General features: G+C 35.6%; 1 protein-coding gene across 3 annotated transcripts in view; it reads right to left on the bottom strand.

The window, feature by feature from the left end:
* The window catches only part of EXOC6B (exocyst complex component 6B), a 618,471-nt gene extending 599,280 nt beyond the window's left edge, over positions 1-19,191 (bottom strand). For 2 of the 3 annotated variants that reach the window (XM_024756397.1, XM_024756398.1), the window contains exons 1-4: positions 19,030-19,191; positions 14,828-14,875; positions 13,068-13,158; positions 12,910-12,955 (exon numbers count right to left, since the gene is read on the bottom strand). In XM_024756397.1, coding sequence (XP_024612165.1) covers positions 12,910-12,955; positions 13,068-13,158; positions 14,828-14,875; positions 19,030-19,161 — 317 coding nt within the window. In that variant the 5' untranslated portion in view covers positions 19,162-19,191. The remainder of the gene's footprint in view (positions 1-12,909; positions 12,956-13,067; positions 13,159-14,827; positions 14,876-19,029) is intronic. The other variant, XM_024756399.1, reaches the window with a different exon arrangement.
* Between the last annotated feature and the right edge of the window lie 8,128 nt (positions 19,192-27,319).

Genomic DNA, 27,319 nt, shown 5'->3' with positions numbered 1-27,319 from the left:
AATTTCTAGCCTGAATTAGTTTTCACTGTACATTAAGACAAATCCAGGATTAAGTTTCCAAAAAAACATGAATGGAAAAATTAATGTCAAATTATTAAAAAAAAAAAAAATATATATATATATATTACAGGACTTAATAAATTATAATCAAAAAAAGATTTTTCCCAAGAATACAGAAAACTTTGAAAATCCACCAATGAAACTCATTACATAAAGAATAAAGGCCATTGCTAGGAAAAAATAAATAAAGGGAAATATAAAATGATCATATCAATGCCACAAAAATCATCCCATAAAATAAAGTACCCAAGGATAGACTTCCAACTATGGCACACAGAAGAGCTTAGCAAATCTTCTACCCAAAAAGCAAATATAAACTAGACAAAACTGTCCCAAACAACCATTTCAAGACTCCGGAAATTGGAAAGGACTCTGCAGAGGAGAACAACAAATTGAGAAGGGTTTATTCATGAAAACTGCTAAATAGAGAGGGACTTTGTGGCATTCTTGCCTGGGGCTACCTCCATCACCCTCTCCACCTCCCCTCACCCCATCACTGGTTATGGCTTGTCAGGAAAATCAGCAGCTTCTCTTCAGTTAGGGGCTGACATGATTTGGAGCAGAGGGTGAAAATCTTAGATGGAGTGGTGTTGTTAGGAAAAGTAGCAAATTCATTTTAAAATAGGAAGAGAGTGGGGGGAACCTCCAGCTCTGGCCTGAAGTTCGTCTAGGTTGGAACAAAGAGCAGACTGGAGGACTAACCAAAAACTTAACAGGGAAGTCCTGGAAATAAGAGAACCATAGAATAACCTGATAGCTCCCTGAATACCCCTAGCTGACTGAGAAGCTGTGCACAAATGCAGGGGACACCTAAAAGGGCCTAAGCACTCCACACATCCTTAGCTGACTAGGAGACTGCAGGCCTGCACATAGGAGAAGGCTTGGCAGAATATAAAAGCTCAGCAGACTTGAAAACTTGCCTGAATTTTGAATGCACTCCCTAACCCACATACAAGTCCACTAACAAAGGGTAGACACCTTTCTCAGCTCAAGTTTCTTTGAGCACCCAGGACCAACCATTAGCTGATGACTAGCCTTTAAAAATGAAAATGAATTATATTCCCAGATAAACAAAGACTAATAGAATTCCTTGCTAGCAGATCTGCCTTACAAGAAATACTAAAGAAAGCCAGAAAGGAAATGATAGCAGATAGTAACTTGAATTCAGAGGAAAAAAAATGAAGAACATAGGAAAGAGTAAATATATGCTAAATATAAAAGACTGAATAAATGTGGGGTTTTTTCTCTTTTCTTCTTTTACTATCAGTAAAAGACAATAGCTTTTAAAGCAATGATTATAACACTGTATTGTTGGGTTTATAAATATAGATATAATATAAATGACAATAATAGCACAAAAGAAGAGGGAAGAAATGGAGCTAAGCTGAAGCAAAACTACTTCTATATATTATATCAAAACTACACGAGCAATGACCTAAAGTAGACTGTGACAAACAAAGATGATTATAATCCACAGAGTAACCTCTAAAAAAAAAAAAAACCTCAAAAAATACAACATTAAAAGGTTTACGGAAGAATTAAAATAGTATACTATAAAATATTTAATACAAAAAAGAAGTAAAAGATAAATAAGAACAAAAAAGACATGAAAAACATAGAAAGTAAAGAGCAAAACCCAACCATATTAATAATTATATTAAATGCAAATGGACTAATAAGCACACAAATCAAAAGGCAGACACTGGGGCTTCCCTGGTGGCGCAGTGGTTGAGAGTCCACCTGCCGATGCAGGGGACACGGGTTCGTGCCCCGGTCCAGGAAGATCCCACATGCCGCGGAGCGGCTGGGCCCGTGAGCCATGGCCGCTGGGCCTGCGCGTCCGGAGCCTGTGCTCCGCAACAGAAGAGGCCAAAACAGTGAGAGGCCCATGTACCACAAAAAAATAAAAAAATTAAAAATACATGTTCAAAAGGCAGACACTGTCAGACAGGATTTAAAAAGCATGATCCAGGGACTTCCCTGGCGTTCCAGCGGTTAAGGCTCCATGCTTCCACCGCAGGGGGCATGGGTTCAATCCCTGGTTGGGGAACTAAGATCCCGCATGCCGCACAGTGCGGCTAAAATAAAATAAAAAATAGGGCTTCCCTGGTGGCGCAGTGGTTGAGAATCTGCCTGCTAATGCAGGGGACACGGGTTCAAACCCTGGTCTGGGAGGATCCCACATGCCGCGGAGCAACTAGGCCCGTGAGCCACAATTACTGAGCCTGCGCGTCTGGAGCCTGTGCTCCGCAACAAGAGAGGCCGCGATAGTGAGAGGCCCGCGCACCGGAATGAAGAGTGGCCCCTGCTTGCCAGAACTAGAGAAAGCCCTCGCACAGAAACGAAGACCCAACACAGCAAAAATAAATTAATTAATAAACTCCTATCCCCAACATCTTCAAAAAAATAAATAAAAATTAAAAATAAGTAAATAATAGGGCTTCCCTGGTGGTGCAGTGGTTGAGAATCTGCCTGCCAATGCAGGGGACACGGGTTCGAGCCCTGGTCTGGGAAGATCCCACATGCCGTGGAGCAACTGGGCCCGTGAGCCACAATTACTGAGCCTGCGCGTCTGGAGCCTGTGCTCCACAACAAGAGAGGCCGCTCAAAAAAAAAAAAAAAAAAAAAACATGCTCCAACTATATGTTGCTTACAAGAAACCCACTTTAGAATCACAGATACAAACAGCCTTAAGTAAAAGCTAGAATAAGATACACCCCAAAAGTAACCATAAAAGTGCTTGAATGGCTATATTAATATCAGACACATTAGATTTTTTTTTGAGGGATTTTTTTTTAAGCAATGAACAAAGAAAAGCCACAAAAGAGCCCTCAAAATGGCAAACACGAAAAAAAAAAAGTTGAACTGATGTGAAGAAATGAAAATAAAAAATAAAATTTTGTCACTCAAACTGCCAACGATTTCTTAAAAAATAATGGATATTATTATCAGGGGTTTTAATAAATGAGAATTCACAGCCTGCTGATAAACATATTTATATTATTCACGTTTTCAATGTAAAATTTCACCAAACAAGTATTCTAAACAGTTGCATTCTCCCCCACAAAAAAATTACATGTACAAAAATATGTATAAGCCTCTTGAACTGTAGTTATTTATATTAACAAATAAAAAACTAATCTAGAAGTCTATTAACAAGGAATTGGTTAAACGCATTATGATATATCCATGTAGTATATATGTATATGCAAAGAATAATAAAACAGCGAAGTGTTTACAATATTGTTGAGTGAAAATTATTTCAAAAAAATTGAACTTACAAGTATGATCATAATGTTTTTCAAAATTACAAATATTATACATGTGTAAATTATGAATACATATGTATGTATGAGCTACACAGTACTAAATACAAGCACACACACAAATATAAGTACACAGAAAATGACTAATATATACAAAAATGTAAACCATGATTTTTCTTTCCTTTGGATAGGAACATTATGGGTAATAGTTTTCTTCTTCACGTTTTTAATTTCTACATTTCCCATATTTAGTATAGGAAAAACTCAGTTTTGATCCTGTAAGTAAAAGACTTATAGTTCTATTTCAGGTTTTAAGAATGAATTCCATGGGAGATACTTAAACTCTTCTTACTCCAATGCACGTAATACCACAAACACTAAAGATTAGAGGTTGGATTTACTTGTTTTCTTTGTTTATGTTTTTCCCTCCTGTGTTCCAAAAATCAAAATCTTAGTCCAAATAAACGAAGGGAAGAAAGATTTATTTCCCCTAAATTAAGAAATAAAATTACAAATATAGTTTAATCTGAAATGGTTGCTTTTATTAAAATTTTACAGACTCACAAACAATACAATTCACATGGTTTAGTATAAACAGAATGGTGTTTATATTACAATTAGGTACGAAGAGCTATGTGCAATAAAATGCATTTCCTCTAGAGAGAAACTTTAGAATGGATATAAACCTAGAAATTAAGCCAAAAAGATAAACACACTTTAGGGTTTAGTTATATTTTGGAACACTGTTTATAGAATGAGAAAAATCTAACAATGTTGCCTGCAGACACAAGGCACATTCACTGATGAGACACATGGCTGCACAGTGAAAACATCTGGTCTGTCAAATAACTCCACATTTTTCAAGGCTAATTAGTACAAAACCCAGTGATTTCTGGCAATAAAGAATGTTACTTTACTTCCCCATTGTCCTTTCCCTAACACACTCATACTCCAACTGTAACAGATCAATAAGATTCATTCAAATTTCTAGTGTACTTCAATATCAGTGACAGGTTAAAGAATGACAGCCAATTAAACACCTCTATAGCAGACACCAAAAGAAAAGAATTCTATTTCCAGGGGCCATGGAAATCTAAAACAAGATTTTGACATTACTTTTGACAACCTCTAAACATTAAAACTGAATCAAAAGCCAAATGTGCTAGCTCTCCCCCCCACCACCACATGCAGGCTCCCTAATAGAGATGTGAGCAGAAAGAAAGTAAATGAAATAAAAGCAAGAAATTTTTTAAAATAAGGCAGGAAAAGACGTCTAAATAATCCTAAAAATTGGATAACTTAAGGTCAGAATAACTTAGACATGGTTGAATGCTATCCTGAGAAGAGGAATGTTGATTCTAGGCAAATTAAATTTTGGAACTTTTTTGTCATGGTATGGAACTCGTTCACAATGATGGTTTTTAAAATTCTAATAAGTAATCTTTCAAAGTGGATTACAACTACCCATGAGAAATTTCTTAAAATTCAGAGTATGATAAGAATATAAAACAAAAGCTTTCTGCACAGAAAATATTAGTGTCTTTCCTAATTGAAGAGCATCATTAAGAAATATTTAATCCCTTCTATGTGCTAGAGATAGAAAGATGGTCAGATATCTTTCCACAGGGAACATAAAACCTAGTAGTATAATGAGTATTTATAGCTTGAAAAAAAAAATAACTAGGCTTCCAGCCATTAAGGAATAACAAAGAACAGACATGAACTCTCACTCTTAAGAAGTAAAATACTGGCTAAAATACATAAAACAACTGCTTTCACATAGTGAACATCAAGTAACACAGAACTGTGATCTCTGAAAAAAGGGAAACAAACAAGGTGAATTTAATAGTTATCTGGGGGCTTCCCTGGTGGCACAGTGGTTAAGAATCCGCCTGCCAAAGCAGGGGACATGGGTTCGAGCCCTGGTCCAGGAAGATCCCACATGCCTCTGAGCAACAAAGCCCGTGCTCCACAACTACTGAGTCAGCACTCTAGAGCCCATAAGCCACAACTACTGAGCCCATGTGCCACAAATACTGAAGCCCATGCGTCTAGAGCCCGTGCTCCGCAACAAGAGAAGCCACTGCAATGAGAAGCCCGTGCACTGCAACGTTGAGTAGCCCCCGCTCGCCACAACTAGAAAAAGCCCAGGCGCAGCAACAAAGACCCAACGCAGCCAAAAAATAAATAAGCAAAATAAAAAATAGTTATCTGGGTTATCTGACTGAATGTGATTTCTAGATCATGGACACAGTCAGAGAAAACCCAAACAGAGCCCAGCAACTTAGCAGAGTTAGCATCAGAGACAGGAGTTCAGGAAAGCTTGTGCACCTTAAGGTTGTGCAGCAGAATTCCAAAAAAAAAAAAAACAGGAAGCAATGCAGAAAAAAGATGCAGAAATTTACATAAGGGTTCCCTTGAGTCTTTGCTAAGTACTAGACCAGGCATAGGGAAACTGAAATTCTGCATGAACAGGCATAAAGAAGGGAGGGAAGGAAGAGAAGGAAGAGAAGGGAGGGAGAGAAGGCAAGGAAGGAGAGACAGACAGACAGCAGCAAGATGTAAGATAAACACTTCAAGGAGCTCAGACAAGACAGAGCAACATCTTAACTCTGAACAGCCAAAGTGAAGAGTCCCTGGGGGTTTCTGAGTTTTTCAAAGTAGATGAATACTACCCCCAGCAACCCCTGGAATGAAGGAGGGCCTACCAAAGCTTAAAAATGGGGTCTGATGGGATTGGGATCAAGTGGATCTGAAAACAACTAAACTATTTGCCAAAACAAAGACCAACACCCTCTAAGAAAAAAAAGCTCCCCAAAATCCAGGCACTCAATAACATAATATAATGACAATTATCCAATCAAAACTTATAAGACATGGTAAGAACCAAAAAAATGACATGTAACTAGGAAAAACAAAATAATCTTCAGAGAAATCCAAAATACCAGAAGTGACAGAACTAGCAAAGAAGTACATAAAAACAGAAATTAGAGCTCTGTTACAGGTATTTTTTAAAGATGCAAAAATAACAAAAGAAATTAAACATAAAAAACTAAATGGAACTCCTAACGATGAAAAATATATCATCTGAAATGAAAATTTCACTGGATAAGATTAAAAGATTAGACAATGAAAAAGAAAGAACACAGCAATAAAATCTATCCCATATAAAGCACAGAGAAAAAAGACTGGAGAAAAAGAAGATCCTCAAGTCACCTGTGGGATTATGTGAAGTTGTCCAACATAGATATAACTGAAGTCTCAGAATGAGGATGGAAAAAGGACCAAAAAAATGTTTGGAAAAATAATATCTGAACATCTTCCAGACTTTATGAAACGTTCAAAAAAGAACAAGCAACTAAACAAACCACAAGCAGTATAAATATACACACACATTCACGCATACAAACATATTTACACCAAAGCATATCAAAATCAAATTGCTGAGAACAAATTATACAAACAAAAGTTTTTAAACAGCTGGAGAAAAGACACATTAAGTAGAGTGACAAAAAAGTTAAGGCTGTTCATATACTTCTCCCTCAGAAACTACATAAGCCAGAAGACAAAAAAATGATATCTTAAGAACGAATGAATCTATAAACCTAGAATTATATGCCCATCAAAAATATATTTCAAAATGAAGGTGAACAACGAGACAGCATTTCACACCCACCAAGATGGCCATAATCAAAAGACAGACAGTAATAAGTACTGGCTAGGATGTACAGAAAATCGAATCCTCATATGCTGCTGGGGGAAGGTAAAATGGCACAGCTGCTCTGGAAAACAGTCTGGCAGCTCCTCAAATGGTTAAACAGAGTTACCATGATCCAGCAAAATTTCATTCCTAGGTGTATATAGCCAAGAGAAATGAAAACATATGTCCATACAACAACCTGTAAACAAAAATGCATAGCAGGATTATTTGTAAAAACCCAAAATTGTAAACAACCCAAATGCTCATCAACTAATGAATGGATAAATAAAATGTGGTAAATCCATACAGTGGAATATTCAGCAATTAAAGAGATGGGACTTCCCTGGTGGTGCAGCGGTTAAGAATCCGCCTGCCAGTGCAGGGAACATGGGTTTTAGCCCTGGTCTGGGAAGATCCCACATGCCGCAGAGCAACTAAGCCTGTGCGCCACAGCTACTCTGTACTCTAGAGCCCACAAGCCACAACTACTGAGCCCACGTTCCATAACTATTGAAGCCCACGTGCCTAGAGCCCGTGCTCCGCAACCAGAGAAGCCATCACAACGAGAAGCCCGCACACCACAACGAACAGTAGGCCCCGCTCACCGCAACTAGAGAAATCATATATTATATGATTCCATTTATATGAAATGTCCAGAATAGGCAAATCTGAAGAAACAGAAAATAAATCAGTAGTTCCCAGTAGCTGGCAAGGGGGGCAGGGGACAGGAGAAAATTGTGTGCTGATGGCCAGGGGGCTCACAGTTTCTTTTGTGAAGAATAAAAACATTCTACAACTGATTGTGGTGATGGTCACACAACTCTGACTACACTAAAAGCCACTGAATTGTATACATTAAATGAATGAAGTGAAAAGTAGGTAAACTGTATCTCAGTGAAGCTGTTAAGAATATTTTAGAAAAAAGGATATTAAAAACAGACAATGTAAAAATTAAAAAGAAAGCAGCAGTGGCTGGCTGCATTAATACCAAACAACACATATTTCAGAAAAAAAGAATATCACCAGGGATAAAGAAGAACCTTCCATAATTACAAATGGGTCCTTTCGTCAAGAAGATACAACAATGCTTAATGTATATGCATCCAATAAGAGAGCTTCAAAATACACATAGCAAAAACTGAAAGAACAGAAAGAAGACATATGTAAAGCCAGTTATAATAGGCAACTTCAACACTCCTCTGTCAACAAATAACAAATACAAAATCATAAGGATAGAGAAAACCTGCACAACACCAAGTATATCTAAATGACAGTTAAAGAATGCTCTCCTCAATAACAATATATATTATTTTGAAGTGTGTATGTAATTTTCACCAAAACAGACCATATGCTGGGGCGTAAAACAAGTCTCAAAATATATAAAAGGTTGCAATCATACGTTTTACATTTATGAACACAATGAAGTGAAATTACAAATCAATTTTGATAAATCTGGAAAATCCCCTAATATTTGGAAATTAACCAATGAACTTCTAAGTAAGTTGGTGAAATAAATTCTAAACATTACAAAAGAAATTAGAAAATATTTGAAATAAATGTAAAAAAAAACCCACAACATCAGAAAACATGTAAGATGCAGTCAGAACACTGCTTAGAGAGAAATGCACAGCTTTATATGGCTACATTAGAAAATAGAACCAAAATCAATGCCCTAGGCCTCCACCTAATAAAGCTAAAAAAAGAGCAAATTATTTACAATAGCCAAGACATGGAAGCAACCCAAGTGTCCATCAAGGGATAAATGGATAAAGAAAATATGAGATATATATTATGAGATATATATATATATATATATATATATATATAAAACTGAATCACTTTGATGTACACTTGAAACTAACACAACATTGTAAATCAACTATACTTCAATTTGTAAGAGCAAATTAAACCCCAAGTAAGCAGGAGAAAGGAAATACTAAAGATACCAGCGAAAATCAGTAAAATAGAAAAACAAGGAAAAAAAACTCAATAAAACCTAAATTACTATTTTCAAAAAAATCATAAAATTGACAAACCTCTAGCCAAAATAATCAGAGAGACAGAGACAGAAACAAAGAGAGAAAAGACAAATTATCAACATAAGCAATGAAAGAGAAAGTATCACTATAGATCCTATACTGTTAAAATAATACAGGAATATCATGAATAACTTTTGTTACGGAATTCAAAAACTTGGATGACATGGACAAATTATTTGAAAGATACAAATAAGCAAAATTTACTCAAGAAACACAAAATGCAAGCAGCCGTGTATTTATTTTTAAAATTAAATTTTTAGTTAACAACTTTCTCACCAAAAACAAACAAATCTCCAAGGCCAAGTGGTTTCACTGTTAGATTCTACCAAATATTTAAGGAAGGTAATTGCCAACACTACACAAATTCTTCTGGCAAACCAAAGAGGGAAAACTTTCCAAGTTATTCACGAGGCCAGCATTAATCTGATACCAAAAACAAACAAAGATATTACAAAAAAGAAAACTACAGACAAGTATTTCTCATGAACATAGATATAAAACTCCTCAACAAAATTTTAGCAAATCAAATACCACATCATATTAAAAAGGATAATTTACCATGACCAAGTGGGATTTATTCCATGAATGCAAGTTTGGTTTAACATTCAATACAATTTATCATATTAATAAACTAAAAAAGAAATTTTAAAAAAACATATGATCATCTCACTGGCATAGAAAAAGCATTTGACAAAAACAATATTCATTCCTGATAGAAACTTTCAACAACTAGAAATAGAAGGGAACTTCTTCAGCCTTCTAAATGGCATGTACAAAAAGACTATATCTAACATATATGACTTAATGGTTAAATGCTTTCCCTGTAAGATCAGGAACAGGGCAAAGATATCTACTCACACTACTTCTATTCAACATTGTACTGGAGGCTCTAGCCAGTTCAATAAAACAAGAAAAATAAACCAAAAAGAAAGCATCCCAATTGGAAAGAAAGAAATATACCTGTCTTTATTTGTAGACAAGATAATCAGCTACATAGAAAATCCAATGGAATACACAAAAATGCTACTAGAATTAGTAAGTGATTTAGTAAGGTTGCAGAATACAAGATAAATATACAAATTTAATAGTATACTAGTAATTAATGACTGAAAATTAAAAAGCAATAGCATTTCTTTATTTAATTTTTTTGGCTGCACCACTGCAGCATGTGAGATCTTAGTTCCCTGAACAGAATTCAAACACATGCCCCCTGCATTGGAAGGGCAGAGTCTTAACCACTGGGCCACCAGGGAAGCCCCAGCAATACCATTTAAAATAAGCATCAAAAAATACAAAATAATAGGGATAAATATGATGAAAGATATGTAAGACTTATTCACTAAAAACTAAAAACATTGCTGAAAAAAATTAAAGAAGACCTAAATAAATGAAAGCATTCATACTGGTCGGTGAGGGGTAAGATGTACTAGCATGGGATATAAGAGACCTAGTGAGGTAAGACTGTCTGTATAGGAAGGCAGCATTGCATGGAATGTCAGAGCCAAAGAGGGATGAGGAGGACATTCAGGGAAGACAGAAGCATAACACAGGGTATTAGAGCCCAACTAGAGTAAGGAGGATACAATATAGGAGGGCAACTCAGTGTGCAGTGTTGATACAGCTCAAAGGAGCCCAAGACATATAAACCTACTCTTTGTGCCAGAAAAAGGTTGAGCTAGAAATACTGGTGAACAGTACTTATGATAGCCACTCAAATTAAGAGGAGAAATGTAGGTTGTTCATATAATGGGACTACTATACAGCAATTAAAATAAGTGAACTAGATCTCTATACATAAATTTAAAAGCTCTCCACCAGTATGTAAGCCCCACAACAGCAGATATTTTTGTCTATTTTGTTCAGAGTTATATTCCCAGCACTAAGAGCAATGCCTAACAACACAGTAAGTACTCAATTCATTTTTATTGAATGAATGATTCTCAAAAAAACAAGGACTGAGAACTATTCATGTAAATGTTTCTAAAAATACAACGTATGATTTACAGGTATTAAAAACATGGACTAGAAGGATACACCAAATTTATGATACTAGTTTCCCCAACGGAGCAGGGAAAGGGAAAGGACTGAGGAAGCGGATATGAGTTTTATCTATAATTTTTTTAAATGTACATTTTACCTCTTTCCGTCCATATGTGTTTATATATATGTCATAAATATTTACATATATATGAATCAAAACTGGAATTGTTCCTATCTGTTAATTCAGAGAAGTTGATACTGAAGCTTTTTTTAAATCTCTGTAATTTTCTATAATTTTAGAACTTCACAAAAGGTTATCAGGGAAATAATATTACTTTCTATCTCACTGAACAGAATTTCTCATACTGTTCAACCTCCAGCGACCTGAAGTTGGCTCTCCTACCTCAGAGGCAGAGCCCTGACTCCTGGCTGGAACACCAAGAGCCTTTCATCCACACGGCTTGTTCAAGTTCCAGGTTCCAGTTCTGAGGATTAGGAGTGCCTCTAAAATTTCAGGAACAGTGTTGCTTATATTTAATGATATCCTCCAGGGCACTTTTATTCCTTTGCACGTAGTCTAGTTTCACTTGCTCATAGGGAGCCGTGTGATGAGGCCTCGCAGCTGCTTCTTCCCAACCTATGCTCTCTTATGTGAATGTATCCTCCCAGGGAGAAGGCAGTCTGGGAAATAATCTTAAGAAATTCAAAAAATATTGATGCTTCATGCTTTAACTTTAAAATTCTTGAGAATTTATCATTTTTATTCACAATATTTTTAATCTTATTTCAGTATTAAATACATTTTAATTCCATACTTTTTCCCTCAAAACTAGGTAAAATTAACATTCCAGGAAGATGTGTCCTGTTTATCTTATAGCTTCACATACCCCCATCATACCACAGGGTACTCCAGGGCAGAGAGGGTGGAGATGCTTACTCTAGTTTGGGAAGAAGAGCCAAAGAGTCACTGTCAAGTTTCCTGTGGAATAAAACCAGATGAAAATAACACACAGGAAAAGACTCCTCTGAACTTAACCTTGACCTTGCCCCTTGTGATGGTTAATTTTATATATCAACTTGGTTAGGCCACAGTACCCAGAGATTTGGTCAAATATTATTCTGGATATTTCTGTGAAGTTATTTTTTTACATGAGATTATTAGCACTTAAATCAGTAGACTGAGTAAAGATGAACATTCTCCATAATGTGGGTGGGCCTCGTTAAATCAGTTAAAGGCCTTGATAGGAAAAAGACTAAACTCCCCAGAGGAAGACGGAATTCTGCCAGCAGACTGCCTTCAGACTCAGGCAATAATATTTACTCTTCCCTGACACTAGCCTATCAGCCTACTATGCAGATTTGGACCTCCATAATCATGTGAACCAATTTGCTTAAAAAATCACTCTCTCTCTCTCTCTCTCTCTGCACACACATACACACACACACACACACACACACACACACACACACACACACACACACCACTGGTTCTATTTCAACGGAGAACCCTGACTGATCCACCCCAGCAAAACCAGTAACTATTTTTTCTACTATAATACTAAACCAAAGCATGTTTCTCAAATTAACTATCACTAAAACAGTTACATGCTTTTCCCCTAAAAAGCTGGGTCTTCTAAAAATCAAACTACGTGTAGTGTTTTTTATTAAACATAATACATGACAAAATACATCAGCATATGTAAATAACTCTCTGGATGAATCAATAGATATACAAAAGGCAAGAGAAGATGTTATATGGACTTAATTATTTTTTGAAAGGTTATGCTAAATATGGACTTTTAAAAAAATTCTAAATAACAGAAATTTTAGATAATACAAAGTATTCAACAAAAAAATATCTTACCTTTTAGTTTTCATCTGGTCCCTCAGTTTGCTATACATCTCCAGGACTTGAAAGAGAAGGGGAGAAAGAGCACACAAGCATTATTTAGAGAAAGTGAAAAGACTAATTCAAGCTAAAGGAATTGCATCAAGAATTCTACTCTATTTCCAGTTCCTCACCTGGAAGACACAGCATTAATTTATCAACAGTGGCAGAAATATTTCTCTGTTGTAGTCGACACTGCTTCAGCTCTTCCATTGCTATTACCAGCTTAGCAAGAGGGAAAAAAACTGAATTATGCCAACAGCTGTAAATAAAAAGCTTTCAGTCACATTTTTCCACCCTATGTTCAATTCATCAGAAAATCCCAGACAGTTTCATAGTAAGACCTGCCAAGTGGACTACGGAACTGCCTTTCTCAACCAGTAAAACATCCCTGTATGGTTTCCTACTTTCTCCCCAAGATGCATACATACTACATTAGAAAAGGCTAGGTGAAATGAAATCTTAAAATTCAGGGGCCATCCAGGAGAAAAGAAAAAGCGTGCATATTTGCTCCACACCCTATTCAGACTCTTCATGATTTATATTTCATCAATCTTCTAAGAAGATCCTATATTTCTGTCATCAGTGCTAGACTCCTAGAGGAAAACAGTCCTTCCTATACAGCTTCAAATGAATCTTGAAAATAATCTGCAACTAAATCTGTATTTCAACAAATAAACCACACAGTTAGAAGTTGTGGCTTTTCCAAGAGTTCCAGTTTAATGAAGAAGAACTCACTTTTCTTCTCACAGCATTTTAAAGTCTTCCATCTGAAGTCATACCACAATAAAACTAGAAGAAACTGCATTCTTTGCAAAAACTTAAAATATGTGAGACAAACTTTTAAAAAGCAATAATCTACATGACCTCTTATAGTATTTATCCCATACCCTTTTCTAAAAGTTATCTACTTAGATACTACACAAAAAAGAAAAAAGGGAACGGTCCTGATTAAGTTACTGATAAGACAATCAAAGGCTAATCTTAAAGATTATTAAAATTAAACATTAAGTATTAGGCAATGAGGAAGGTATATGATACAGAGAACGGTAATAGACTGTAAGTCAGAAAACTTGGGTTTTAGTCCCAGCCTTCCAATTACTATGTAAACTTTAGCAAATCATCTGTTTTAGTTTCCTAATCAATAAAATAGTGATAATACCAGTCCTGACCTTGTCGTAGGTCTGTCATGAGGATTAAGTGAGAAAATGGATGTAAAATAATCTTATAAACTATGATGATTTAAATGGTGAGTATATCAATTAACAGAATCAAAGATTCTTTTTTTTTTTTTAACAAATACTTATGCATATTCATGTTGTGCCAGTCACTGTTTAGGCAGGTAGAGGGGATATGGCAATGCAGTTAAAAATTTTTTTTAAATCCTGACCTCATGGAGCTTAATTTCTAATGGAAAGAGACAAACAAAAAACAAACATATAAGGAAAACTGTATAATACCAAAGCATGATAGGTGCAATGGAGAAAAATAGAGCAGGAAAGATAAAAAGAATACAAGGCATGAAAGTGAGACTGCAATTCTAAATAAGGTGGTTAGAAAAGGCCTCATGAAGGAGGTAATATGTGAGGAGCATAAGTCCGAAGTAGGTAAACATTTGGGAAAGAACATTCCAGGCAGAGGAAACAGCATTGGCCATATTATGACTACTCAAGTGATTTAAAAACACTGCTAAGGAAGGCGGCTACATACTCTCATTAAGCTTTCTAGTGCTATATTCATTTACTTCAGGTAAACATTAGGAGAAGCAATGATAATGTCCAAGTTCCTCCAACATGCTGCTTATGGTCTTACAAGCCACTAAATCAAGAACACAGTTATCAAAGAGAATGACAGGAAACAGAAAAGATTTTTTCAAAAGGTAAACTGGCCTTACTTCCTTTCCCTCATGTTGTAGTTTTCTATTAGTATCCGTCACTTGATTCTGTGGAGAGAAGACAATTTAAACTCATAAAAAACACTTAGATAATAGTTGGATAAGATCAAAATTTTAAATGAAAAGACTAAGAATAGGTATTCAGATTGTTTCCATATTCCACCACATTTTGGTCTAGTGGTGTTCTCTTGGGATGAAATTATATCAACTTTTCTACTGAACATTTGTATGACCTTTTGAACAATAAAAAAAATTACTAAAAAATATGTTCAGTTTGAAATATTACAAACTAAAATAACATAACTAAAGATCACACTTTCATTTGGAAAGGAAAGAAAAAATATAATAGAAAAAATAACCCACAAAGAACCTTACCATCTCTACTATGTATACAAAGAACAAATTTTTTCATAGATAGTCCTCACTTCACCAATGTATTCCTGGAAAACTTGAGTATAAATTGAACTTTTTAACTCAGGTCAAATATTTCTACTTATCTAATTTTAGAAAACCTTTTGTCTTAATTTTTTGGATTATTAATTCTTAATAGTTTCTAACACTTCCACATTCCTATTTTTCTAAATTAATCTCTCCATCAGACAGTCAAAATCAGGTGAACAAGCTTTAAAATTAGGTACAGTTCATAATTTAAAGGAACTGGCACCACTTATTTTGGTAGCCACTTTTGAAGAATCAACTGATATAAAAAAATTAAGTATATAGAATAGTAATTTCCTCACTTTCTTAAACGTTACCAAAACATGAGCAACATTAACTTCTAAAGCTTTCTTTAATAGAAGCTTTCCATACTTCCACCAATAACTGCGACTCCTTACACTTTTAAGACACTACCTTAACCCAGCATTTCCTATTATGTCTCTTGGAACACCAAGAAATGGTAGTTAAAAGATACTCTGCACTCTGTACATACACACACACACACACACACACACACACACACACACACACACACACACACACACACATCAATATGTATGGGAAATACCACTAAACAGGTTAGTTTATTCAGGACTTCCTGAAGCCCAAAGAGATATCATACAGTGTTTTCCAACTTATTTTATGTAACATCCTTTTATTGAGGATCATCTTAAGAAACTAGTTTTTCAGGAACACACCTTTGAAAACTTTGCCCTAAACTATACACTATACACTATACCTGGACTATCACTTTCTGAGCAGATTACCACATGCACTGCCATTGTAGCAAAAATGCAGCCATAAACATAACATAAATGAATGGGCATTGCTGTGTTCCAATAAAACTTTATTACAAAATTAGGAGGCAAGCTGGATTTGGCCTGCAAGATATAGCTTGCTGATCCTTGGTCTAGAATAAGTGAGACTGAAAAGTTTATTATTCAAACCAATAAATGAATGTTATTCAAAAATGGGATTAATATCAGCTCAATACAAGAAAAAGCTTTCAAGTGATGTGAATAAAAATGGGGTGGGTTGCCTTGAGTGATCATTGTTCAAGAATAATTAGATTTTTTCTTCACATAAACATATTTCAAAAAATTCAACCTTCCATAAATACTACTAAATTCAGCATTGCTGTTTCTACTAAAATAACTTGTTTACCATTTCTGAAATTTTTTTTACCTCAAACTCATTGTAAGAAATATATTTTACATTGCAACCCAGTACACAAGTATAGGGAATGCAGATGTGCGCACACACACACACACAAAGAAACAAAATTTTTAAGAAACAATGTTTGGACTTACTACATGTAATACACTTTGTTGCTTCCTTTTTTATTCTATTTCAATTTGTATTAAAAATACTGATCATGGCCCACTAAATTGATTTCATGCAAACCAGAGTTCTAAAACATTCATAGGAGCCTAACCAAAGCTTCTGATAAGAAAGGTAATTACTATTTCAATACTATTTGAACATAACAATGGGAGGAAATCTATACTGCCTGTCTAGGATGCTACTTGTTGATTCAGAGAACATATATATGTATGTGTATATATATACACACACACGTACCAACATACATACTGTGAATCAAAAGAAATAATGGACATTCTAGAGAGAGTAGGATTTTTCATTGTTATGTTCAAATAGTACTGACAGTAAGTAATACTTAACCTTTTCCATTTTCTAAACTCTTTTCTCAAGTTCAAGAATTTCTAAGTTCCATAGGCTCTTAACACAGGTTGAATGGATGCCCCCTAGAGCAGAGTCTCCCAGGTGTTAATGGTGAGCATTATGGGCAATATTCAGGTACTTAACCACATGACTACTTCAGTAACCAGACACAGAGCACCCCGTTGCCCATCATGGACAAAGGGCCCAAGGAGCAGAGGGAGAGGTTTTGGAATACAGGCATCAAGAACAGCCCAAGGTGAAGATGGATGGGAAGCTGGGATGGCTGAGTGAGGACAAACAGCACACACAGCTCCTGGCAGAAGCCCCGTATCTTTGTTTTCACATATTTCAGATACTTCTGTCCATTTGACGCTTTTCAGCCCCCCAAAACTCAGTATAACTTTTTAAATGGAATCAAATTGTTCATACTTTTTAATCTGCTTTATACATTAAGCAAACATTTCTAATGCTTTCCCATGTCAGATATCCTTCTACAATATATTGTAGTTTATTACTCTTTTAAATGGATATACCATGATTTATTTTACTAGTCCTCTAGTACATCACTTTCAGGGACATCTTAAAGTTTTAGCCATTAAAAAAAAACACATGAACATCTCTGTACATGCACCTGTAGCTGTAGAATAAATCTTAAAACTACGTGGAGTTTTCAGTATTGATAAATAAAATTGTTCTCCTTAAAAGTTGTAGTCTACACTCCAACCAGGCATTCCCAGGTTGATAGGTATCATCTCCAATCTTAATATTTGTTTCATCTTTGTCATTTTATTAGGTGGCACTTTATTGTTTAAATTTGCATTCCTTTAATTCTAAATTGTAGAGTTCCCTTATATTTCTTCTTATGTAAACTGTATATTAACATGTATTCCTCAGTTTTCTATTAGAGTGTTCATATTTTTCCTATTAATTTGTAGACTTTTTCTATGTTAGGATATCAATCATTTGTCATGTGTATTTGTAAATATTTTTATTTATTATTTACCTTTCCATTTTTAACTTCTACATAGAAAGTTCTTTCATTTTAATGTTGTCGTACCTATCAATATTTTCTTTCTGGCTTAGGAACTGTGTTTAGAAATGTATCCCTCACTCCTAAAAATCACATAAATATTCACCTATATTTTCTACTAGTTCCTTTATGGTTTTTTTACATTTAACTCTTTAGTTCATCTGAAATTAAATTTGGTACATTGACTGAGAAAGGAATCTAAGTTAATTTCAATTAAAATAGTTAAGCATTAAAGAACATTAACAACAAATCAGAAGAGTTGTTACTTTTGGAGGGGAGGGTGGAGAGAGTCACTGAGAAGGATAAAAAAGAGATTTAATTTTGTTGGCAATATTATATTTCTTATGATGATTGGATAGCTGTTGTACAGGTCCATAAACTCTTGTCTGAAACCTTGGGACCCAATGTGTTTTGGACTTCAAAATTTTGGAAATTTTATAAAGATAATATGGTATATATTGTTTATTATGTAACAATGGGCACTAGGACAGCATCCCATAATCAAATACAGTAATATTTCTGTATCAAAGTCAGTTACCCAAGATATGTGAATTTGCTATGCCAGGGACAAAACCAATATAGCTAGCCTCTTTCCTGAACTTAAATCTGTCATATCAAGAAAGAACCTTCATGCTTTGGTAGAAGACATTCCCCAACTAACACTAATTTTATTTTTCCTTTGGCTCAGATTGCCTTGCTGCAAAGACTTCTACAGCCATGCCTTGCAATTCTGTCATCCAATAGTGATGGCTTTCATCTAGCAAGGAAGCAGACAGATGACATGAAGAGTCAACCGAGTTTCTGTTTGAAAGAAAATGATTCTTGTCATTGGTTCTCATCCACACGTAGTTATCCCAAATAAATTTTAACTTAAAACAGTATCCTTTCCAGCTAAAAGCCATAATCCCAGTTATCTATGTTGCAGTATAAACTCCTTTCTTACTATTCAAAAATTTTTAGTACAAATATGTCACCTGCAATGTATTCCCCACTCTTTTAATGTTCATCAAAACCCCAAGACAGAGAGAAACAAGTCTTAGAGTCTCCTTACTTTGAGTTTCTGGGCTTCTCCTCTTACTTTCAGCAGTTCCGTTATAGAGTCCACAAAGCCCTGGTAATGAAAGTTGCACATTTTCTCAATTTCTCGGTCATGATTGCGGATGCGAGTTTCAAGCTTCTCCATGAATCGCCCATGTTCCTCACCATCATAGACAGACCTTTTAAAAAAATGGCATGGAGATTATACCAGATTTACATCTAAGAAAGAGAAACAGAATTACAAACCCAGAAGCAAATTTATTTGGAAATCAGGTATTTAAGTTACATAAACCACAGAGTAATCCAATTGTATTAATGTTGCCCCAATGCTAGATGAGTATTTTTTTTTAGGAAAATCCAAAATTTTGTTTCCTTATTTACTGAAAAATATGTGTTTGACAGTATTCATCACAGAATTCTCATCATAAAATGAAAGGACTGAATTACAATTCCTCCGTACCTTTCTTTCACAATTAAACTAATCTAGAAAAACTTAATTTTGGATAAACCCAGCTATACATTTACTCCAAGATTATACCCAAGAACCTGACGCTGCTGGAGAGAAATCACGTAACTGTGCTGCTAGACTCAGTTTAGCTATCTTACGACAAATTTAAATTGGACAGCCAGACACCACTAGTTAAAAATAATGAAATTATCCCGCCAAATACCACCACCAAAAAATCACTTTGTAGTCTCCAAAATGTGTGAAAACAAACCTTACTTCTCCTCTCCTCAAATGTCTACCCTCTCTCTGGCTCTCAGCTGCACTTCACAGGAAAAAAAAAAATTCCTCTCTTCAACCAACCTACTTACATCTGAAACTCCTATTCTGTCCACCCTCCTATAACAATGGAAAAAGTATTTCAAGCTCTTATCTACAGTCATTCTTGTTGTCTCTAAGAACTTTACTCCTGCAGTTATTCCCTTTTATCCCTATCCTGTATTATATATTTCTCCCACTCCACTAAGTCATTCTCATGGCTATTTAAACATGACTTTAAGAAACCTGTCCTTACCTACACATTTCCCTCCAGCTACCATCTCATTTCTCTGCTCCCCTTCCCAGCAAAACTTCTTTCTACTTCCTCAGCCCCCATTAGTTAGCATCCAACCTACTGTACCTAAAGGCAGCATTTGCTATGGTCTAAATATACCTTCCTTCTTGAAACACCGTTTTCTCTAGACTTCAATGATACCACACTAAGTGATTTTCATCCTTTTACTGACATGACTTCTCAATCTCTGTCCTGGGCTCCTCCTCCTCTATTCTTTTTCTAAATATTCGTAAAAGCTCTTCTCTTCCCTACCTATGCCCTCTCACCAAGAAATGCCAGCTAATCCCATGTCTTTATAATACTATCTATTACAGTGGTAGACTTCCTAATCTATACCCTCAATTCTGAGCACTAGACTCAAATACCCAGCTATAATTTAACAACTCCAATTGGATTTTTAAAAGCCATCTCAAATTTTAACATAGAAAAACAAAAAAACCATCTATCACCAAACTGTCTCCACTCCCAAACCTGATGCTCCCCACCACTCAGATACCCCATCTCAGCTAATGGCACTATCCAGTTGCCCAAGTCAAAAATGCAAATCCAGGAATCACTCCTCATGTACCTCTTTCCATCATACACCCCATCCAATCCATTAGTAAGTCCTGACAACTCAACCTCCAAAACATATCTTAAAATTGACCACCATCCCTCCATTTCCACTAAAACCCTAGTCTAAACCTGTATCATTGGCACACTGGATCAATGCAATAGCCTCCTAAAAGTCTCCATTCTGCAGTCTTCATCCCCTCTACTCCCTGTCCCAATGCAGATACTCTCCACACAGCAGTAAAAATGGTCTTTATGAAGCAATAGTTCAGATGTAGCCTCCTGCTTAAATCGCTCCAATTCCTTCTCTTTACAAAAGGAATAAAAATCACAAATCCTTACCACGGCCTATAACATACCACATAATCTAACCTCTGATTAGCTCTCTAACCTTGCTTCTCTCTAGGTCCCACCCCCTAGCCTTGCCTTCCTCCATCCTCTATGCTCCTGCTACAGAGGATTTTTTTTTTAGCCTCTTCCTGCCTCAAGAATTTTGTTTTTACTATTCTTAGGCTAGTAACACTCACCCCCTATATCTTCAAGCAACTTTCTCCTTCTCATCATCCATAGTTTGTTATCTATCTTCCCCCCAACCCATCCCAATTAGATTGTAAACTCCGGGGCAAGAACTTTGTCTGCCAATTCACCACTGTACCTCTACAACAGTGCCAGACAGGTAACAGGCAGTGAGTAAACGTTCATTGAGTAAATGAATAACATTATCTCTAAGAACACTTTGATCTCTGACATTTATTCAACGAATATACATTTGCTCATTACCAACATTTTCTGGTTCTATAGTCATTTGTAGGTACCAGATCACCACCCTGGTCCTGTGGATAAGAGAGCACCCACTCCTCAGCAGATCACTTCCACTACCCAGAACTCAAGCAGTTACCGTAGAAAATATATATACAAGTTTGGATTCCGGTAAGAATTCTGAACACTTACTTCAGAAAAACCAGAGCAATCCAGATTCATTCTCCTTCATTTCAAATAAAGGGACAAGATCTTCAAATAAATTATAAACAATCCCGGCTTTGACAACTAAGACATACTATAGCATAACCACTTGCCTAAAAGAGCTATTGGGAAACACAAGACAGAATCTACTATTGACATTTCAACTAACCTCAAAAAAAGCATAACTTTTCCCCTTCCAAAGGAAAGGAAAAGAAAGATTTCCATGTAAAGGCACCAGTATTCCTTGCCATCTGAAGAAGAGGAATAACCACGGAAAATTCATCAGTCTAAATGGCATAAGAAGATTATTATTCAATACTGAAACAAGCCTCTTGGTTTCAAATTCAGTTATATCTTGACCCATTAATACTTTTAAGTTAGGTAGTAAGTATACTTCCTTCTACAATGTAAAACTTTTTATTTTTCTCCCTCCAAAGATCTACATTAATATGACAAAAGATAACCTCAAGGAGAAGAAAATCTCATAGTTAAGAAATTCATAATTTATCCTAGCTCCCTGAACTTTCTATTAAAAAAAAGTATAAATTAAAGAAAGGAAGAGTGGATTTTTGCTGCCTGACTGCATGGCCTTGGTGTTTAGCAATGTAATTAACTAGCTATGAGTCTTTGGTCAATTCAGTTAATCTCTCTCACCCTCAGCTTTCTCATTAGAAAATAGGAAGCAATCAATTAGAAATCCTCTTTAGCATCAGCCTAGCTCTAAATTTCTGCAATTCACCTCCACTTTCAAGTCCAGTCAGCAATAATGTAAAGATCATACATTTTTCAGAACAGTGTAAAGAGGTAGTTCAAAACAAGTTAATGAATGTTCTACATCCTTATCACTAGGCCCCACCTGTTTCTCCTATTTTAGGGCCTTTATGATTCTAATATTCTCTTCAATTATAATAATGTTCAATAACATGAAAGATTTATAGTGAATCTCCTGAATATCTTGAGAATTTTAAAAGTTAGAATAAAATGTAAAACCCACACATTAAAACAGGATTTGGAACTATATTTAATTAACCTGTGTTCCATGAGTATGCATCTGGAAAACCACAATTTCCAGATTTTATGTGTATAAGCAGAAGCACATATGTGTAATTTTTAAGGGAAACATCCACAGTTTTCATCTGGTTATCAAAGGGTTAAAAACCACTGATTTAAAGGTTTTGTTTCAAACTGCCTAACAGGAAAAGGCAACTATAATTAGTACCTAACAGTTCAACTCGCATCAGCATTTCACCTGTATCTCAGACTTAGTGCTAACCAGCTATCAGATATAAAATGCTATAAACAAGTCTTAAATTCTGGAAAAGTCATAGATCTCCTGAAATTAACCTAATATTGGTAATCAACATTGCACCTGAACAGTTATCTCCCTCCCCCACAATAAATGGATTAAACTGGAGAAAGACTGCCATCTAGTGATGGCCCATTTCTAACATGCTTTGAAACTTAAATTTGATGTGACCAAGCAAAGAGAGGCTGCTTAAAAATCTAAAAACTATATTCTATAATACTTGCTAGCCAAAGTCTTATAACTTGTTATTAAATGATATTTTATATAAAGTACTCTAATGTTTAAACATCCGTTTCTAATAGAAAGCAGGATCTTGAAAACAAAGTCATATGCTTTTGACATGTGTGCCATAGGTATGTCACAATTAAACAAGACTACAAAATAAACTGCACCACTCGTTTAATTATTTGTGATAATCCAAAGAATATTCTGGTACCTAGTGAAACGTAAACAATAAGATATGTTTGGAAACTGGCAACTTTTAATAGCCTAAATTTTTACTCAACTACATAAATGCTGCCTTGTGGAGTCTAATTTCCAAAAAATCCCAAGTAAACCACAGGTTTTTGCAAAAAGTAAAATGTTTTACCCTAGTGTCCATATCTGATACATACTTCTAAACATTCCACCTAGATTAAGAGAGAGATTTTAATTTATAAAACACTTCAGGAATTCTATTCAACAAAAATATTTATGATTCCCAAGTACTGAATCATTACAAAATTATATCACTTGCAAGAACTTAACATCAGCTCCAATCTGTCAAAAGAGTAAATAACGTAACGAGCATGTGTTATCTCATTTAAATCCTAGGCACCTTATAAATTAGACATTATTCCCATTTTATAATTGAGGAACTTAAAACCCAAGAAGATGAAGTAACTTGCCAAATCCACACAGCTAGGAAGTGTTCTCTGTAGTACATCAGTCTGTCTCCTTTTAGAGCAAAGGAAAGTAAGAAAGTCACATGGACCCCTAAAACGTTAGAGTTGAAAGAGGTCTCGGGGATGGAATACAAAGCTTTTATTGTACAATGGAGGAAACTGAAGCCAAGAAAAGTTAAATGCCTTAATCAAAATTATATTGCTTGTTACTGATACACCTGGGCCTGACTCCCAAAGAAAACAGGAAAAACTAATGCAATATGAAGCCTGACACAAAGCTAAGTGGTTTTCTAAAAGACACACACACACACACACACACACACACACACACACACACACTTTATGATGAGTTTGCTGCCTATTAGTTGTGCCTACACAACAGCTATTCCTTTCTTCCTGCTGGAAGAGTTCCAATTTATTCTGGTATTTCACCTTTCCATCCTACCGCAAGGGGTAAATACTAATTTAGACCAATCATGGTAATTCCATTCCCCTTGCCAGTGACCAGTTAACAGATGACACAATTCACTGATGGAAGTAAAGTGAATTTTGGAAGTGAGGATCCAAGGAAAGGTTTCTTTCCTGAAGGAGGCAGGAAAAGAAACTGCTTTTCCTCCTTTGGACATTGTCCTATACAATGCTTAGGGATGAAGCAACCATCCTGAGAAGAGAGGAGATATTGCCAATAATTTGAGGATTGCAAAGGGGAAAGATGGAAAACAACTGGGTCCTTGATGATGAGCCAATCCTCAAACAGTCCTATCTCCAGCCTTCATGTTATGTGCGTTAATAAATTTCCTATTTTAAGGGAAACTTCCTATTTCCACTTTGTCTCAATAGTCTGCTACTTTCAAAACAAAGTATCCTAAATGCACAACACTGTTCATTCTTCAAAGGTAGCAGGCAAATCAAAGAAACAACCAGTAACCAGTCAAAGTCTAAACATGGCTAAGGAATCCTGTTTCCAGGACCTAGACTGCTCTTCCTGGTTTTCTTCTTAGTTAAGAGTTAACTCCCAATCCACACTTCAAATCTCAGCTTGCACCTTACTTTTTGTGGAAACCTTCTCTAATCACATAGACTCTGTTATGTGTTCCTCCTTTGTTATTAATGCCATCACAGAATCTATTTAACTATATTCTGATTACCCAATCACTTGTCAGTTTCCCCACACCAAAATGTTAATCTCCTGTGTGTTGAGACTGTGTCTTACCCATTTTATCTCCAGCTTATAGCACAGAGCCTGGCACAGAGGAGATCCTCCATGTATGCTAAAGATAGAGAAAGAGAAGTAAGGGTAGGAAGCTAACATGTGGGTTTCTGACTGCCTCAAAGATGGATGCAAAAGAGTATCATATCAAACAAAGTTTATCTGTTGAGATGTTTTCAGAACCAAGGAGAACTTCAAGACACAAAAGACTGAACATTTTGCTTTTGTTTCTGATTAGTCCAAGAAAAAATTCCAGACTTTTTGTTCTTTTCTTTTTCATATATATGTTTTTTAACTTCTGTCATGGTTTTAGTCCTCAAACATTTTCTTCTTATTAAGCTCCATAAAAGCATCATTAGTATTTCTGTTTATTCCAAAAGTTAAAAATAAAGTGGAAAAACAGATTTGAGCAGGATGTTGAAAGAGAAACTGCAGGAGGTCAAGAGGATTTTAAAGTCCCCTTCCCTTCCTTACTTCAGTTTGTCTATCAATTTAATTCGGACCTTACTATGGTAATTTGGATGCTCTGAGTGCAAAATGTGAAAGTAGATCACTGTATATCACCATCCATGACAGGGGAAGCATATGCTAATTGATGAAGTCTAAGCTGAAGACTACACCCAAATGTTTTTGTACTGCCACAGGAGACCAAATACATTCAAATCCTTTTCCCACTTTGCAAATACCAAGGTATCCAACTGGCTTCACTAAGATAGCCCATCCAACCAAAAGAAGTTGTGATGGAACTCTCCCTCAAGGCAGGAAGGGAACCCCACACTTCCATGATGGCTATTTTCAAAGGGATAAAAACAGGGTAGAGAAGTTTCAAATGGCACCCAGCCAAAGAGCCTACTAAAACCCAGGTATTGGTTAAATAGCACAGGAAAGTGGAGAAGGGGACCTTGTCACAAAACATCAGTCAAATCAACAACAGACTATTAGGAAATAAACTAATGAAAGCAAGAAAACTCCAAATTAAGGATACGAAGACTGCTCTAACTACTACCATGATAATGTCACACTGTTAGAACAATTAATCAGCATAAGCAACTGAAGACACAAAAGCACTACAAGATATGTTAGTGGCTTCATCTTGGCCTCTGTATCAATTTGCATTAAGTGCAATAAGATTTATTTCATTGCAGTTTCAGTGGTGGTCATAAAATCTGACAGCTAAAAGTTGGGTTTCAGATGCTACTGCCAAATAAAAGAAATACTCCATCTACAGCCTGGTGATACTGATTGAATCTAATACAGTTGGTATATACAGGGTTATAATTAACACTGGTAGATTAGCTCCAGTTTCACTGCATGGAATTCAAAGTGTCAAGTTTAACACTTAAACAGGTAAAGCTAGAACAAAATGAAACTACTGATTCACTTACTGTCTACCACCATCATAATGTGTCTGAATCTAGTGTATGTTAGTAGAACTCTTCAAGATCCTTTACAAAAGATTTAAGTATTTAATTTAAATAATTGCTCTGAAGAGCTATGAAAATATTGTAAAAGACTGCCTATTAATTGAAGAAATGCTTCAGATTCTCCACACTTAAAATTATCATTATGGTTCCAGTGACAGCGATCATAAAGGTATTCATACAGAAAAACAAACCAATGGGGGGGCAGGTATTAGAAACACTTAAGTGAATAGTCCTGGTCTCCTTATGCATGTAGATTTAAGGTGGGCCTAACAAAATTAGACCAGCCAAGTTTCCCAGAATCACTAAATCGAACTATAATAAATGTGACGTCATTTGTAAATGCGTATGTTGTGTATAGTATGTATGTACCTACATAAATACACATTATATACACATATATGTATGTTATATAGTGTGTATGCTATATGTATGCATCTGTGATACACACACACATGCATGAAACAAACACACGCACATACTTTTCTGATTTTCTGAGAAAGAACCAGACTTGCCAACATCACATTCAATTCCTGGTCTAATTTCACACCCCATGGCCATAAATGATCACAATTTAAGACACCTTAAGTCTATAAGCAATGAAGACCCTGAAAGGAGGATGGATAAAAGGTATGAGAAGAGTTTCCATCCTAAAACATGATGGAGAACTAAGTAGGCAAAACAGAATAAAGTTCCATGGACAATATGTAAGACTGGATATACCATGAAAAACCTTTCTACTACTAAACTTCTAAAACTGCTGCATTAAGTTTCTAAATCTTTTTTAGTGCGTGGCTAAGCAAAAAAGAAAATAAGGAAAATTTCCAGAGGCTAAAACAAAACTAGAACAGGAATCCAGATTCTACCAATCCCTTATAACCTAATGCTTCTTTTTTTTTTTTTTTTTTT

The sequence above is a fragment of the Neophocaena asiaeorientalis genome, unplaced genomic scaffold (assembly GCF_003031525.2).
Source record: "Neophocaena asiaeorientalis asiaeorientalis breed wild unplaced genomic scaffold, Neophocaena_asiaeorientalis_V1.1 scaffold303, whole genome shotgun sequence".
Taxonomy (NCBI): Eukaryota; Metazoa; Chordata; class Mammalia; order Artiodactyla; family Phocoenidae; genus Neophocaena; species Neophocaena asiaeorientalis.
Note: the sequence above shows the minus strand (reverse complement) of the source record. Positions and strands in the feature narration are given on the sequence as shown.